Raw genomic sequence first — 18,767 nt, 5'->3', positions numbered from 1 at the left:
CTTATCCCCTCATTAGTCTGTGTATAAGTGTTCCCTCTGCCTCCCTTGTCCTTGTGGGTGATTGTTTATTTGTGAGAGTAGTGTAGCTCGGTGGAGCTACTCGTACCTTGTTATTGCCAGGGTAGATATTTCCCCTGTGCCTGTTATTGTTGGAGCTACCGTTACAGTGTATTGCCAGGGTAGATTTTCCCCTGTGCCTGTTTCGTTTGTCGCTATTCCAGCGCTATTTGTGTACGACTGAATAAACTCTGCATTTGGTGATATACCCTCCTGCGCCTGACTCCTTCTATCACACTCATCACATGATTAAAGTCAAAACTGTAACTAGGCCACTAGGGAACATTTAATGTAATCTTGGTAAGCAACTCCAGTGTAGATTTGGCCTTGTGTTTTGGGTTATTGTCCTGCTGAAAGGTGAATTTGTCTCCCAGTGTCTGTTGGAAAGCAGACAACCAGGTTTTCCTCTAGGATTTTGCCTTTGCTTATATCTGTATTGGCATTGAAAAACGTCCCTGGTCTTTGTTGTTGAATCTGTGCTTGAAATGTACTACTCGATTGAAGGACCTTACAGATAATTGTATGTGTGGTGTACAAAGATGGGGTAGTCAATCAAAAATCCTGTTAACCACTATTATTGAACACGGAATGAGTCCATGCAACTTATTATGCAATTTGTTAAAGGCCTTTGCAGACTGTACATCGGATTCAGTATTTTACGATTATCACGTCACACTGTGCGACGTTACCAAATTAAAATATTGATATAAACCTGGCCAGATTTTACGATTTCCTTCAGTTCTGCAGTTCTTCAGCACTAGCAGCACAAGCCTCACTCTATGCATATGCGGGAGTGAAGTGAGTTTGGAAAAAGGGAATGTATGCATCTTAGAAATAGACTTCACATACAAACTTTCTATGTCCGAACTCAAAATCAAATAGGCTGTGATAGAAAGTTTTTTTGATTGCCGATTTTGTGCATTTATCAAAATCCCATCAGGTAGCCTGATTTCAAATTTGTCATGTAAACAAGATTATTACAGAAATCATCTTCTTGCACAGCTGGTAGGATAATCATTTAAATCAAACTATTATATTAATCTGACTATTCACAATAATTGTATTTTTGTGTGCATACTCAGTGCCGGCCGCATTCCTATTGGTCAGTCACCGGGATCGGCTCGTAACACCAGCCACACACTACACGATAAAGGCCAAAACATTCGGACACTGCTAGACCTTTATCGGAGCCTATGACCGCACGTAGCGGTGCTTAATCGGCAGACCTAGACCCTGTCACATTGAACGAGCCAAGATGTCTGACAATTGTTTACGACCTAAGAATTTGGAACGTGGACATTTTGTCTGGGACGGTAAAATCGGGGCATAAGAAGGCTAAAAGTCTGCAAAGGCCTTAAGCACATTTTTACTCCTGAACATATTTAGGTTTGCCATAACAAAGGGGTTGAATAATTATTGACTGAAGACATTTCATTTTTTATTAATTTCTAAAATGTTCTACAAACAAAATTCCACTTTGGAATTGTTTGTAGATCAGTGACACAAAATCTCAATTTAATCCATTTTAAATTCAGGCTTTAACACAACAAAATGTGGAAAAAGTCAAGGGATGTGAATACTTTCTGAAGGCACTGTGTACTGTTGCACGGGGAGGCTCAGTCTTTCTCACACACACACACACACACATTCATTTATGCATGTGTGCACACACACAGCCTGCCGCCTTGTCTCTGCTCCTGCGCCAGCTGCAGAGTGTGTGCAGACAGACGGATCTTACTCCCAGTGATTAGGTCTTTCATGTGCCCTGACCTGAGGGTGTTAAGTCAGCTTTAATGCCTGAGCATTGACTCCTCTACTGTCCTCACTACTGGAGCTAAAGTGCCCCCCACACACACACACAGTCAGATCCCATGGCCCACAGCTGCAGTCCACCCACACTCCATTCCTTCACTGACGCACTGAGGGGAGATACAATTTGAACCCTGTGCCTTTCCACCAGCCATGACAAGAAACAAATATGAATGCGGTATAAGCTTCCCCATTTCCTAGATGATTAATATTATATGCTGAATGGATGCAGGTCCTGACAGTTAAGATGACAATATGAAGACAAAAGGGCCATATTTCATTATTACTCTCAGCAGTGCTCATTAAATTCTGTTACTCGATTAGCCATCTGCTGGCTGTGAGGGAGAAGAGTGAACGGAGGAGTGGGGATGTTACTGTAAGTGTATGGTAGACTGATCTGGTGTTTTTGCTCCACTGAAGCTGTTTATACTCATTAAAGATACCCATTAGATGGTATACAGTACATATACAAAGTCATCTTATCAATAAATACATTAAATGAAAGAAAAATATATTTTATTATTTTCATACATGTTATACCCAATTATAAATAAACAGGTTTTAGAGGGGTTGGTAATTCACACATGCTTTTTCTAAGTGTCAGTGGAAAGAATGGATATAGTGTTGCCCGTTTAAGCGTCATGAGTTGCCAATGTGGAATGGACACATGTAGCAATTTATCACTTGTCTCTCAACGCGTGTGTGGGTGGCCGAGCTCTGGCTATTATTGCAATTTGTGAGCAATTGACAGTAATCCTGCTCTCCCAGTGAATGCCATATTTTCCTCTGCATGCAGGGAAGCACGTCTTCACTAAACCTCATCCTACAAAAAAACGTATACTCCTCCGCTATATGTACTTTATGTACAGACCATGATACTGTATATACTGTAGACCAGAGACATATATTTAAATGTATGGCTCTGCTGTAGACAGCTAGAGGCATGTTTACAAAAGCAGTTTTTGAACTATTAATCAGTCCCATTAAAACGTCAGAAACAGATACACCTACATTTTTGTCCTGTTAGATGTTGTTGCACATTCTGAAGTTGTATGTGTGTTCTTTTTATCTAGGGAATAATCATAGTTCAATATCGTTTCCTTTTGGGTCTAATAAACTATCCCTGTTTTTGAACACTTAAGGGCTTTCTGCTGAGATATTAATCATACATAAATATGTTTGCTAAAACAGGTTTGTCAGATTTTAAGTGAATAATGCTGAAATTAGTCTTTAAGGAACTAAAAATTAAAAATTAAAAAATACAAATTGCATAGCCTTCATATCACACTCTTAAAAATGAAGGTGCAAGTTGGAACCAAATAAGGTTCTTGAGAGCGATGCCATAGGAGAACCATTTTAGGGTCTCTGAAGAACCATACAAAATAGGACCGGAATTGAATAGCCCTGCTGTAGGGTTTTAAGCCTAATTCGCATATTCCCCAGTGTGCCATTCTAGTGAATTTTAGAGTTACCAGTACCACCCATGACTGTGTTTGCTTCTGACAAAGACATGATTGTTGTATTCATTCATTTTCAGTCCTGTGGCCTTCACCAAGTGAGATCCTAAGTGAATATTTTGTAATTGAAATGTAATTATTTAAGGCAACACAATACATACACTGAGTATACCAAACATTAAGAACATGGAGTTGCACACCCCCTTTTTGCCCTCAGAACAGCCTCAATTCGTTGGGCATGGACTCTACATGGTGTCAAAAGCTTTCCACAGGGAAGCTGGCACATGTTGACTACAATGCTTTCCACAGTTGTGTCAAGTTGGCTGGATGTCCTTTGGGTGGTGGACCAATCTTGATACACACAGGAAACTTTTTTATACGGCCTTCTTTTGAGGGCCTAGTTTTACCCTAGTACAGTGGCCTGAAACTCATATTCTGCTGGCTTGCAAAGTGATTTGTAATTCCTATTAGAATCCAGCCAGAATGGGGATATCTAACATTTTGAATTTGTATTCATCTGCAACCTGCATTAAGAATGACTGTCAGGCTTGGAAAAACTAAGATATGAGACCTCAAACATCTAAACTGGAACAACCATTTCAGTATCAGGTGCAATAAGTCCAAGTAACAGATTGGAATAGTTTAGAAAAATGAATGTTATTTATATTTGAGTAGCATAAGATTAATTAATCAATCAATGTACATGCAAAAACATAGATATTGTAACAAACAATTCGAAAAAGTCAACCGGCATTAGCGCATGCTAGGAAATATGATAATGATGGGTGTGGTTTTGGTTCAACTCTGGTTATTAACACCAACACTGGGGTTATTTTACTCCACTGAGTGTAAAATAAATGTTAAATGAATAAAAATCAACACTAGTTAACACTGGCCAATTTGCTGTGTGCTATGAAAGGGACACATCTGCAGGCTTCCATACATTTTAAGAACCTGTTAGAATTCTGAAGAACCGTAGATGCCACGTCAAGAACCCCACACTTAACTCAAAGGTTATTTTTTGGGCAAGAGTTCTCCAAGGAACCTTAAGAGCTGAGGAAGAACCATTTAAGAAACTTAATTTTCTTTTCAGTACAGTATCATTTATTGAACTTAAACTAATGTACATTTAATTATCTTTTCATACTGCTCATTGACAATCAGTGTTTAAATGACACAAGTTGAAGAATAACAATATAATGTCAATGTTATCAAATGTCAAATGAGTAACATTCTCAACATATCATAATAAAACATTGCATGGTATTTCACCCCATAACCAGACACCAGTGTCGTGAGTTTTATCCACATTGAAAGACAGACTGACCATCAAGCTCACAATCTAACACATTATGCCACCTCAATGATGATGGAACGTGATACTGACTTGCAGAAGTGAGAAACAAGTGAAATGTCAGTTCAGTTATAATGCCATATGTTATTACTTTACATAGTTGACTCAGAACATCTGAACTTTTATGGGAAAAGTTGAAGTCCATATTGATGAATCGAATAGTTTGTTACAAAGAAGGATCTGTTTTAGGAATGAATCTAAATGAGTTGTGTTAAAAAATATAAAATGTTTTGGTCAACAGGAAAATGATTAATTTCCATGTTAACATTAGCAAAAGCAGCAGTAGAAAGGAAAACTATTAATGACTGTATCTGTAATGACACATATGGGCCATTTCCTCGGTCCTCTCAAATGCTGTATGCTGTGGTTGCACACTCAAATTGATTGTAATTGTTAGCTTCCTGAATTTTGCAGCCGTTTAATTTGCCAGACTGGCTGTATTAAAAAGCAATCATGAAATTCAACTCCATAGAAAAACAAGTATGTGTACATCAATTAACAAAGCAAACATCTCTTGCCTAATCTCTACAACGTGTTTTTATATCACACAATTAAAGGCACTCCACTGTAAATACTGATATGCTTGATGGACAATCGGAGATCTTGAGAAGGAACTCATTATTATGAAAAAAATACAATTATAGAGTTTTATTTCTGATGCTAAAGACACATAGTCAGATGGATGGATCAGCCATAGTTTGGATTGGTGTAAGACACTATAGAAGTTCTAATGTATTGGTTCTAATGTACGCTATTCTGCTATACATGGAGAAAACTAGGCAAGAACTGCCGTTGTCTTGAACTCAGTGTTCCCCCTATATTCATTAAATCATTGCCACCACTCCCAAAAAATATATTTTTTTCAGGATGGTAAAAGTTTTCAGTGTAAACGTAAACGACTAAAACCAGAAATAAATTATGTAGAAAAGATAATGGAGCTATATATTTGTTAAGAAGATCATCTTTGAGAACTAACAATCACCTAAATAAAAACTAGACAGTCAGGGAGAATCTAAAATTCCAAGAATAGCATGGCATTGGGCCTCCATTGATTTTGTTATGTTTGAGTCACTCAGATAGCATAAGAACACGGCATAAGCCTTGGCAAAATGTGTAGAATTGCAGGAAACTAGCTTTAAAACAGCAACATTTTTCCTCTGTGGCCAAGAGGAGGGCCTCTAAATATTTTGGTCGGGGAGGCCCCCATCACTGCTGAAAAAAATCCTAGGGGAAACACTGCTTGAACTCATGAACTTACTGTACTGGAAGAAGGTGAACATGTTTTAATGCTGCACGCAAAGACATAAAGCAATCCTTCAAAGTACAGTAAAGCATGACATGATTATAGCTAGCAATGAGTCAAGATCAATTGGTCAACGGTCTGTGTATGACAAAAACATGTAGGCCTACATACAGTATGTTCTGCATTGTGTACTGTACTTATATGGTGTAGCAGAATCATACATTACTACAACTGACTGTATCATGGAAGTATTTACTGGCCATGTGGCTTGTGACACTCCATGAACTCCTAGTTTCAAGTGAAACCTCAAATCGCAGTAAAATCCCAAGGACAGGAATTGCTACAAACTCAGCATTAGCACATAGCTAATTACTGTGGATCAATGTTAATAAAATCTTTCCTGACATATGAAGTCCATGTGCTAGAAAAGGGACCTTGCATAAGGGGAAAACATTAAGCGATGTTGCAGGTTTCTATGACCAGAGAGCGACCTGCATTACAGTATGTAAAGAGATACCCTCCCAGACTGTAACAGGCCATTGTAGTCATAGTATATGTGAGAGGGGGGATTGAGAAAAGAGCACAAGCTGGTTGATGAGAGGCATCAGATTGTAACAACATCCTCTGTGGTAGAAGCCCTCTTAGCTCACCCTACACTCCTTGTTAGGTGACCAGGCCTTTTCTCTGTCCCACACAGCAGATGAGTGCAGTACACCTATCCAGCCTATCAGATGCCTAGATGGGGAAGCAGTGGTAATGAGGGCACTACAAAGAACCCCTTCCCTATAGTCCCGTGTACTAATCTAGTCTAATGCTCATTAAACAATAACATCAACTCAGGAGAACAATAGATACAACTATTTTTATCTGAATCTAAAATTCTAATAAGCACTGAAACGAGTAGCTAGAGGATATATCTCCAACTTGCCTGTTCCTTGTTTGGAGAATCTGAATGGATGATGTTTTGGATCAGGGTTAAATAATTAAATGATCATCCAAAAATAATACTAAAATAACTAAAATAGTATTTGAGTCTATGGCGAAACGGCGAGAAAATAAATGGACAGCTTTGTTAGAAAAGTTGGCATATAATGCTTATTTGAATAAATGGGAGCAGTCTGAAGCAGACTTTTTCAGTAATTCTAAAAACTGTTTGATTGGTTTTCTTGAAAGAAATAGAAAAACGTGTTTATTCCCCAATATTTCAGGGAATGTAACATTTGTGTCAAGATTCATAATCTATAGTGTATATAGTATTAATCTCACATCTAAAAGAACAAGGGTGAGAGAGGTCAATAGACAAAACAAGCTGACAATCAAATCACAATGTTTATTGCCACCAGCAACGACCTCAATAAAATGCCAATTAAGTACGTGTTTTGTCCATGTTGTTCGCCCAATCTGCCTGTGAACACGTGCATTCCTGAGCAACTTTATACAGTGCTGGGACATGTTATCAGGAGGTTTGATGTGTCGCTCTATGGGCCATGTTGCCTCAGTGGTGCCTTCTGCAGTGTCATCAGAATTACATTTTGTGATTAGCAATAGACCACCTGCAAAACAACACAATTTGAATAGGCTACTGAGTTGTACTACTGCTAGTGATAGTATAATTAATTCGTCATTTTGTATAACCAACTTTCTGAATAATTATGATAATATATTTGTTTCATTTTCTTCTTCATTACCTCTATCATCAAATATTTTTGTGTAAATCATCGATAGTTGACCCGTTGTTTCTATAACATAGTGGCAAGTTAAAGTAAGCCTACCCTAAAATGTTTTATAAAAATGTCTACATTTTTCACTCTACTTACTGTGGGTATAAACTATAAAGACTACCCTATCCCTTATGAGAATCATTGTGGACAGTAGTTTCTTTTCTCATTAAACAACTTAACGAAGGAAGATAGGCCTATCAACAGGGGAAAATGCAGACCGCAGGTGCTCTCCTCTCTTCAAAGGTCTTCTTCCTGGCAAAACAGTGACGCCCGCGGTTCAGACGGCGTTTGTTTGTTAAAAGTTTTTTTTAATGTAATTTACGCAGACGATGGCCTATAATAAAAATAATAATATCACACTTTCAGAGGCTCTGGTATAGGTTGTATTTTGTCCGTGTATGAAGGCCTATAAGACCAGAGTTAATGGGCCTCAATTGGTCTCCAAAACTGCACACGCTTTACATGAGGTAGCTGTATCCACACAGCTACTTGCGCTTTCACCTAGCTCCTTGACAAGAGGCAGGTCCATGAGATGTCACGCGCAGCCTGGGTCTCCTGGGACAATAAAGGTTACCAAGCGTGAAGTATCAGGGGTGCTGGAGTAGCACTCCACTTCAAATTATCGTGCGTGCTATGGATGTGAGGGGAAAATGCATAATAGACTCAGTGTACGGGTGAAGTAACTAAGCGAGCACTGAAAATAAACAGGAATCAAATAAAATGATTGATTGAAATAATTAGTCTTAGTAGCGGCCGAGGGCCCACACTCTAGCCCTCGTGGAAAGGCTGAAGAAAGCCACTTGTTGCTCCAGTGATCGCTCACACCTGCATTGGGCGCAGATCTCATCTGTGATCTGAGATTTGTACACAATGCCCAAGAGAATGTCCATGCGTAATTATTTAAATCAGAGTAGCCTAAATCTTACGCTACATAGCCTATAGGCTATTCTCATAGTCAATAGTTCAATATGTGTGTCTTAATGAGAATATAGAATAACCTGTCTTATTCGTGAGTAGCGTAGGTCTAATTTCAAAACAGCTCAAAAAATCAGCTAGGTCTGTGTTATTGATAGCCTATCATCCACTGCGTGAACCATATTTGACCAACCTTGCCTCCTGGTTTGTCTGTACATTAAGACAAGATCTCATCAGTCCTTCCAATACTCCTTCATGTGTAGGCCTATTGGGTAACAAGGTAGATATAAACATTTAATTATTGTATAGGCCCTCATTCATAGATCCTTAAACAGCAGAGACACCAAACGCCTGGGTTTAATTCGTTCTCTCTGTCTGCCCAACATGACATGTCTGAAAGAATGTAACTCATCAACCCACGTCGGGCCTGTCTCGGGGTAGGCCACGGAAAAGCCACGTCCCGCCGCCACCCTGCGCTCCCCCAAAACATCTTGCAATAATCAGTCCAATTAGTGGAGGTCGTGGCAGAGAGCTCTCGGGTTAGCGGTGGGAGGTTGTGAAAATAGGGGGCGGCTATTAGAAGAAACGCGATCCCCATTCATCAGCATTGTAATAATCACCGCTCAGACGAGCCACGCTGGGCCAGCGAAGCTCTGATCAAAATGATCCGTGGAAACAAGAGGTTTACAAACACTGTCAAGGCGAGACGGGTACCTTGATTCGGCCTGTCACTGCCAGGTTCCTCCCGCTTGCAGCAGAGGCTTTGATGGGCACTTGTGACTGCGCCGTCGCCCTGCAGCGCGCACTTTCCGCCTGCAAGGAATACATTAATAGGCGCATCTTTAGCCGCAAGGAGCACTAGGCCTGTTTAGGACATTGCATTGCTGTTGACAAGGAGGTGGAACAATAGGCTATAGGCCTTTTCTGTACTTGTACTGTAGCCATGTGTAGCCTACGCCTAGTTGGCTCTTAGCATTTTCAGTTCATGATCCCTAAAGGCCCTCGCAAACAGAATGGCGTATTGATTGATGTGATTTTCGTGAAATGACTATTTTTAGGAGCATATAGCTAGACCTAAAACTATTTTCACATGGGCTAATGTATAAAGGCCTATATCAGAACAGAATTTCTAATGGTTTCATGAAATATTATTTTATATGGTAGCTAGAGAAATTGGCCTTTATATGCCTATACAGTATATGTATGGCCTATTAGACACGATCATAAAATAACGTTTCTCAATAGTCAAATGGTCTATCCACAAGCAGTCATTATCAGACATGGTGATGAAAAAAAAGGGGAACAGACGACCATTGTCACGGTCATCGCAAAAGTTATCATAAACGATTTGGGAGCTTTGTGCATGTTATGGTTCAATTCGGAGACATTTTGCTGTTTCTTCTAGATTGTTAGAGAAGATAAGCGAATTTAAAAGCCGCCCGAAGTGGCTGGTCTGTCAAACAATGTTTGGGTGCTCATTTTAAAGATGTGTGCTAGTTACTTTTGCACCATGAAAAAGTTTTTCTCAACCACTCCTTTAGATCCGTCTTGAAGCACTATTTCGTGTCATTGATTTAAATTATACATTTGATATAGGCAACTGGAAGTTATATGCAATGATTATTTTTTAAACATCGTCATTAAACATGTATTAAACATAGTTTCCCTTTCCCTTTCATCTTGTAGCCTTAAATTTATGAGTGACACAAATAATTGTTTAATTATTACAGGCATATAGCCTATTAGCCTACTATTATTATTATAATTACATTCCTCTTTGTGATAATTTATTTTTAAGTGGATGAAGACGAGGAATATATAACTCATTAATGCTCAGTTTAATATCGTTAAATTAGGAATTTCTCATATAGGCTACTCGTTTACAGGATTAAATCGAAGCATTGCATATTTTTATTAATACCCATTTCAGCAGCCTTGTCCCATGATGATTAGCATCAGTCAAGCTAATGCCTAAATACCACTCTGCAAACTGCGCTTCAGGCGAAACCCAAGTCAATTTATTAAACACGTTCCTTTTGCGAGTGAAAACACAACATGAAAACGGATAAGGGTCTTCTTACAAGATAATTCATCTTGATGATAAAAGGGAAACTAGTCGGTGTGCGTTTTCATTTGTTTAGCACCTCTTCCCTCGATCGGCATGTTAAAATGCATGATTTCATGCTATATATTAGACACATTATGCATGCAATTTAACCTACAGGTGCATATGAGACAGACCACTGTCCTTTCACTAAGGACTGATTTTCTTGCAATTAAGTGGCTTGGTTTCCTGGGTCTTATTTAGAGCACAGTGGTCTGAATTAAACAAGAGTAAAACTAAACTAGGCTACAATATTAAAGAGAAATAGAGACAAAGGCTACCATAAATAGTATAGCTTTTTGAGCCAATATATCCAAATCATTTTGTATCTTAAGTTTGCCATGCGTGCTTAGCCTACCTAAATTCAAATTACGACAATAAGCCTACTTTCAATCTTAACATCTAAAAGTAATTGATGCGAAGAGAGATAACGGATAAAAATTGTCCTACATTCGTCGTTGACAATATTTCTCTACTCAAATATAGGCCTACGCATCTTATTTGTTGACTAGACGAGTAGGCTAAACTTTCGCTCGAAACTTGTGTAGGCGCTAGGGCTGGCTGCACCCGCGCTGCGCAAGGCTACCCTGTGATCACTGCCCTACAGGTTGGAGCAGCTCGAGCTCGGCTGAAAGAGGGAAGGCAACCGAGGTCCATTTTCATTGAAGGCAAAACAACACAGAGCAGAACACTTTTTCATCTCTTGCCATATTACAACCCTTTCCATTTATACTACAAGCGTCAGCGATTCTATAATTTCACACAAAATGTAATTTTGCTAAGCTTTCTTGTGGTCTGAGGTGTTATTACCTTAGATCAGAAAGCTTTTTGGATGAAAGCTGAAACAGGGTTTTGCGTTATATTTACAGAAAGCAGATACCAGAGATGCGTTTAAGATCTGCGGATGGAAAGAGACCTGGCCTCCTGTGATATGATACTAGTGAGTGTAAATGCACTTAATGAAGAGGTCCCCCTGTGAATCAATAGAAATCTATGAACTGGTCAATTCTTCACTCCACCGGTCAATACAAAATCACATCTTCACGACAGGTAGAGCACTCTCACTCAGAACAATTATTATTATTGGGAGTTTAAAAGACATCATTAATATGTTTAAGTATTAACATCTTATATATGTCTTATATCCTGTCATCTCCAAACAATAGGTTAATTTGTCTTACCCGCAGCATCAAGCAGGAGCTTTCGTTCCCCTCAGAAAGCCGTAGAGAGCGCGAGCTCTCTGCGCTCTCATAGCAGAATACACCTCTCTCAACGGTTTGTTTTGTTATTCAGGCACCTTGTGCGTTTGCTCCAATGCTACAGTATTCCACATTGTACAGTTTCTGGTGATGTGTGCCCACAGGATGCCTGCCTGCCTGCCTGCCTTGTTATTTTTTCATAACCGCATGTGCATTAAATAATCTACAATGCATAGTTAATTACACCAGAGGTAATCAATGCGCACATGATCTAGCAGGAGTTAAACAAGGATTTGAAGGCGAGGGAACTGTCTTCAAAACTGGGCACTTTTCTATGATATTTTTTTTAGCAGAAATCTATTTAATTCAACTGTGTCTCCCGTTCCTGGAACACATGTCAACAGTGGCCCAAGTTTCCCCAAGTTATTCATACTTGGGGATATACTGTATCTATAGATTTTTGTCACTGTGTCAAAACATGGCAAATAATGCAACATATGTGGTGTAACAATTTGTATTTTTCCCCCAGCAATGTTTATTCACGCCTAGCCTATAGTTTAAATATAATTTCTATACCATGATGTTCCAGGTGCATTAGGCCTACATACAATTCCTTATTACAATACAATAATCATTAGCATAATTAATAAGCAGGAATAGTGGAGACTGTGCATACACATGTGGATTGTGCACGGTTCCTGGTTATGGACATGAACATAGGGCAGCATGATCTGTCGCACGCTCTGGCGCCATCCTCCCCAGAAAAGAGAGATCACAGCTCCACAGCCTCGCGCTCTTTGGCTGCCTCGAGTGTCTGTCAAACATGGGAGAAAAAAAACCCATTTACAGGAAAAATTCTGAGCAATATTTCTATTGGTAGGCGGGCTTGAATAGAAGGGAACAATCAGTCAGTGGGGCCAGGGAGCCACCTCAAACCATATCGGGTTACTTTGAATGACAGCGTAACCATGGCAAATAATTTGACTAAAACTATTGTCTTATCCTCACCATCCCCGGGTCAGATAACCAACCAATCACAGTTCACATAATCGCTTTTCTTGCCAGCTTAGAATAATATTATTAAAACAAGCGAGCGAGCCTGGTCTTCAGGAGTAGGTTATGTTGAAACGACGTAGAAAAGGTGGAGAACGACTGTGGAAGGAGTAAACACTTTCTCTCCGTGTACCTTGAGGGGAATGCTGTGCATTTTGTACTGCTATTCATAAACGGGACTTTCGACTTTAGTTTTTCCATTTCGATTGGATTTTATCTTCGTCATTTTTGATACAGACTACTTTTGGAGACTTTCATGATCGTTTGTGGACTTACAGTGTCAGTTACTTGCTTTAATGTCTTAGCCATCAAAGGGGACGTGTAAGTAGAGCAAAACATACCTGTTTATTAACTTGCAACCATGTCTATGCTTCCAACTTTTGGCTTTACGCAAGAGCAAGTTGCTTGCGTCTGCGAGGTCCTCCAACAGGGTGGAAACATTGAACGGCTCGGGCGCTTTTTGTGGTCTTTACCCGCGTGTGAGCATCTCCACAAAAATGAAAGTGTTCTCAAAGCTAAAGCTGTGGTCGCATTCCACAGAGGAAATTTCAGAGAGCTTTATAAGATCCTTGAGAGCCACCAATTTTCCCCTCACAACCATCCGAAGCTGCAGCAGCTGTGGCTCAAAGCGCACTACGTCGAGGCGGAGAAGCTCCGAGGCCGCCCTCTCGGGGCTGTGGGAAAGTACCGCGTCCGCAGAAAGTTCCCCCTGCCTCGGTCAATCTGGGACGGCGAGGAGACAAGTTACTGTTTCAAAGAGAAGAGCCGGAGCGTACTCAGAGAATGGTACACGCATAACCCCTACCCTTCCCCGCGAGAGAAGAGGGAGCTCGCCGAAGGCACCGGGTTGACAACCACACAAGTCAGTAACTGGTTCAAAAACAGACGGCAAAGAGACCGCGCCGCAGAAGCTAAGGAAAGGTACGAGTAAGTGAATGTTTACTCCTTGTCTTATTGCTTTTTAAATTAAAGGTTTATGTGTGCGTAAAAGTCTTGACGCTGACTTTAACTTGGATTTTTGTTAGGAAATACTGACTTATAAATGCTAACCTCTCATTTCAAATCAGGGTATGGTAAATTACATCATAATTTATTGTAAGCTATCATTGATAATAATTCTAACTTTGACAAACAAAAGCAAACTAATATCATGCTATTATTTTGCCATTTAAACTACCCATAATCAACGGATGCTAAATATTAACTCTGGCTTCATTATCACATCTGAAAGTATGTAAATATAGGCCTGGCTATAGGTCATATATTTTGTTTTCAAGTTCCTTGAATGTCAAGACGTTTTTATTCTGCTAGAGGGTGGTAGTTGTTTTGCTATTGCTTAATGAGCTGTTTGTAGGCCTACATTTCAAAGTTTCGAAATTATATTGTACAGAAGAGCATTAATATGCATTTAGTCAGGTGTTCACTCGGAGGGTATCTTCTTTCTCCCGCTGGCGACTAATTCAAACTGAACCCACTGCGTAAATCATTTCTTTCCACTTTGAAACCATGAGTCATTGCGATTCAGACTGTAAATGTATGCCTAATACACGTTTAGCAATAATTAGGCCTGTCATTTGCGCCTGCCAGCTTTTCTGTACACAGTTAAAGTTTGCCATTATGCCTTCATACCCATAGGCCCAAACTAATAGCCTAGACCAGTTTAGATATAGTTCAAATGGCTCAGCATATTTTCTTTCTAACATTGACTTGGTGAAATACAGTAGTGAGAAATTCGTCTATTCGTCCTCATTAAGGGTATTGTAGCCTACGCCGTGATTGATCAAATGTGTTTAGATCGGCAAAATCCACTGCAGATTTCTAATAATCATCTAATTATATAACAACAGTAAAGGTATTAATACAAATCTCACACACATTGCATTTCTGTTTAGGGGTGTGTCGTCTGCGTCTGTGTGAATTCCAAAAGAAGTTTCATGCACACTCCACCAAATGCATAGGTATAAATAACCGTGTATATATTTCCTGAACATAGATTCTCCAGTTTTTATTATGCGGGCAAACAAGATCTGCACAATGAAACTAGATAATGCATGAAAATCTTACATTGATACTAGTTTCAAATAGGCCTTGACTCATGAATTTCACACATTGTTGTTTAACTTGCATAGCCTAGCTATATGAGAACTTCTTATTAAAAATACTGCATAGGCCAGTGACGGCGACGACATATCCCACACTGCTTATTTACCAGTTCCTTTTAGTCAATAAGCCTGAAACTTGTATATTAAAACCTGTACTAAATTGTTCATCTAAACATAGCTCGGGATAATTATGATAAGACTATGTGTTGTTTGCAAGCGAATGCATGTTTGTATAGGCTACCTGACAATATAGGCTAATATAGACTTTGTAGGCTACATTACTATTTACCATATTATCATCTTTCCTTTCCACAGGGAAAACAATGAAAACTCCAACACCAACAGCCACAACCCATTGACTTCTTCCATGAATGGAAATAAAACACTTTTGGGGAGCTCAGACGACGACAAAACGCCTTCAGGGACTCCGGATAACACCTCGTCGACTCCGGCTATGCTCCTCGCTTCAAACTCGGGGCTGCAGATGCACGGCCTAGCGCCTCCGCCCGGGCCTAGCGCCATGCCAGTGTCCAGCCATGACTCTGTGCACCATCATCACTCTTTGCACGACACTATACTGAACCCTATGTCGTCCAACCTGGTCGACCTCGGCTCTTAAACACGAGACCCTGATTGGAAAGGGACTTTCTGAGTGTACATGGATGTTTGAGAAAAGCTTCAGACACTTGAGGCGAGGTGCAAAGGCGAAAGGACAGAGTCAGGAAAATGTGGCTCACACGGTGAGGTGAGATGGTAGGCGTTTAGCTGAAAGGTATTTTACCGGAATGTAATAACATGTTATATTGTTGAAAACAATAACAATAAAATGTCTTAATTCTTGTTACTATTATCGTTATTATTTTAGGGGACAGATATCAACAGATGCGTAAACTTCAAGTCAGGTACCAAATTACCTTTCGTTTACACATAGGTTTTCCAAGAGAGCCATATTCAGTTTTCTTTTGTTTTGGGGTATCATCGCTTAAGTGTTTTACTATCATGAGAGCCGTATGTGAACGATTAAAGATTATAATATCTTATTATTTGTATTTTCATTTGGAAATCGACTGCATGTTAATAACTATGCGATTAATAATAAAACATAAACAAATTGATCCCACTATAGTTTCATATACCCTTTACAATAAAAAATAAGAAATGCATTCATTAAAAGGAGAACTTGTTTGATTTATAATATTTCATATTTTTATTTGAAAAATGGCAATTCATTTTTGTGTGGAGTTTGTTTTTGCATATCATAGTTGTCCATTAAGATATAGTTCATATGATGGAAAACACCACTTGTGATTTTTTTTGCAAAATGCTTTAGAACCACACTCACATTTTAAACTATATTGTTGACCATAATGTCAACTGGTGCGTAAAGTAGCATAGGAGGAGCATGATTTTCGTTGATTCATTATTTTGGAAAGGCGACAGAATGTCTAACCTGAAAATACATCTGTGTTATGTCTCCGAGTTATGATTCCGATTTCGATAGTATCGTGTTGCAACATTGGGCTATCAAGTAGGCTAAGGTAGCCAATAAACCGGATGCAAAGGCAGCGCGATATGAGACCTGTGTTTTCTTGTTTTCTTACTGTAGGCCAAGACCTGGGTATATATAATTTCTCCAAAAGTAATGTGACCAGACAATATTTCAAAGTAGCCTACAAAGTCTTTAAAAACGTAAAATATTATTTTATTATAACCTATATGTTTATTCCGTTTTGCTTGTCTTGTTATTTTCGTGTTTGAAGATATATTAGGAAGGTGTATGGCGCGTATAGATCCAAAACCCCAGTGCCTATGTGTATTAGACTTTTACAGAGGTTTGCTGTAGGCCTATAGGCTAGGCCTACTGCTGTGCTGTGATTCCGTGATATATTACCCCCTCCCCCCCTTCCAATATAGGCTAAAGATGATGAAAGCTCTATTGAAATCTATCATAACTGCAAAACAAGTGCAGCACTTTTGCAACATGGTGAAATGGGACATTGTCCATTGTGTGTGTTAACTGCATGCATGGACTGCAGTGTGGTGTAGATACCCACTGGGCACAGACCTCAATTCAACGTCTATTCCACGTTGGTTCAACGTCATTTCATTGAAATGACGTGGAAACAACGTTGATTCAACCAGTGTGTGCCCAGTGGGTAGGGTCTACAGTTTTTTGTTATTATGCGTGTTAGGTCAGTTCTGCCTACTCATCTATGTCTATTGGTGCAAAGATCATATTTCTTACAGTACAATATTTTACAGTACTATGTCATATGCCTATGGAATAGAATTAAAGTATGAACCTGACTACGGCTGTCAGTCTATGGCATTCTTTTAAAAACAGGACTGAAGAGTGCAATGGCAATTATCAAGAAAAGCTGACCCAAATGATGTAGATCATAACGGAGGTTGACGTTCATGTGATTACACTTTTTCATTTCTCGTGTAGATGAGAACAAAATGCGGTGTTCACGGACACAAACACAAAACTAGAAACGTGTGTTGAAAGAGGACACTTTGTTTGAACAGCTTCAACCCACAACCTGCCGTTATCCAATCTCTTCTACTTTCAAAGTCTTGAAGAATATTTCTAAAAACAACACTGACATAGGCCTATTCATTCCTCTTTTCAGGAATTGTCGGTCTTTTATATTAAATTTTTTAGTCCTTACATAGGTTATGATAGTTGCATCTCTTTATTCAAATCAGGCCCCTTCCATGAGGCCTAGGCATGGATACCCTACGCAATTCAAAGTTTGAAATGTATGCCCTATGGACCCAATTCCATGTTTTGAATATGATCTTTACAAGAAAAAAAATATTTTGCAGTGCGGTCTTGGACTACGTATTCAGATGTATGCAAGATGCTAGCTTAAAGTCTGCATTTATAGGTTATACACAGCATTCGTATAATTGTGTCTATAACCAAACGTTTGTATGGAGCGGTGAGCATCACACCTTCTTGGCGTATGGACCATGAAGTTATTGACGCTTGTATTCAGCCCTCTCACTTTATAATTAGCAAACATTTTAGTGGATACTCAAAACAACCATGCCCCATAATACCGTCTGTGTTTGGGTATAGGCGTAACACCAAATACTTTGGTTCTCACAAAACAAATATTTTAATTCCTGGGAAGTGCAAGGTTCTGCTCTTGACTTTCTCTCTCTTTCTCCAACAGCTGAAATCCGAATTTTAACTAGTTTGTGTGAGTGCAGCATGTGTGCCTTAAGAGGGGCGGGGAGGTTGTTAAACTTTTGGGCATAAAATGTTACAAAACTCTTTCGGCATGAGCTGGGCTAACCAGACCCTTTGGTTATAAATGCAATGCAACATGTTGATTTAATGCTGGAAGCCAGTTTATGGGAAAATTACTCAAATTGCAACAACGAAAAGTAATGGAAACAGAATAAACAATTGTGCATTTTTGCACATTCCACTGTCTCTCTCTCTCTCTCTCTCTCTCTCTCTCTCTCTCTCTCTCTCTCTCTCTCTCTCTCTCTCTCTCTCTCTCTCTCTGTGTCTCTCTCTGTGTGTGTCTCTCTCTCTCTCTCTCTCTCTCTCTCTCTCTCTCTCTCTTTCTCTCTCTCTCTCGCTCTCTCGAATTTTACAAAGCTGTGTAAGACAGTCTGGTGTTATTTCTGTGGCTGTGGTTGGTAAGCAATGTTCTCTTAGTGGTATTAGGCCTATATTGACTGTAACAATTAAGACTAAATTGGTGCAGATAACAGCCTTGCAGTACTTGTAATAGT

At 39.4% G+C, this 18,767-nt stretch overlaps 1 protein-coding gene and 1 long non-coding RNA gene across 3 annotated transcripts in view; one reads left to right on the top strand and one right to left on the bottom strand.

The window, feature by feature from the left end:
• LOC121548073 overlaps positions 1 to 11,955 on the bottom strand; it is a 44,987-nt gene extending 33,032 nt beyond the window's left edge. Inside the window, exons 1-2 of the long non-coding RNA XR_005996597.1 lie at positions 11,842 to 11,955; positions 9,271 to 9,369 (exon numbers count right to left, since the gene is read on the bottom strand). This is a non-coding gene — a long non-coding RNA (uncharacterized LOC121548073). The remainder of the gene's footprint in view (positions 1 to 9,270; positions 9,370 to 11,841) is intronic.
• A 799-nt stretch (positions 11,956 to 12,754) lies between these two features.
• Positions 12,755 to 15,858, top strand: six2a (SIX homeobox 2a). Of its 2 annotated transcripts, none has more exons than XM_041859031.2 (2): positions 12,755 to 13,833; positions 15,330 to 15,858. In XM_041859031.2, exons 1-2 carry the CDS (start codon positions 13,274 to 13,276, stop codon positions 15,631 to 15,633), a joined length of 864 nt encoding a protein of 287 aa, XP_041714965.1. In that variant the 5' UTR covers positions 12,755 to 13,273; the 3' UTR covers positions 15,634 to 15,858. The 2 variants fall into 2 exon arrangements, with proteins under 2 accessions (XP_041714965.1, XP_041714964.1); XM_041859030.2 differs by having other exon boundaries at positions 12,755 to 13,839.
• The last annotated feature ends 2,909 nt before the right edge of the window (positions 15,859 to 18,767 follow it).

This window comes from Coregonus clupeaformis, chromosome 31, assembly GCF_020615455.1.
Source record: "Coregonus clupeaformis isolate EN_2021a chromosome 31, ASM2061545v1, whole genome shotgun sequence".
In the NCBI taxonomy this organism is placed as follows: domain Eukaryota; kingdom Metazoa; phylum Chordata; class Actinopteri; order Salmoniformes; family Salmonidae; genus Coregonus; species Coregonus clupeaformis.
This window is presented reverse-complemented; position numbering and strand designations above follow the sequence as displayed.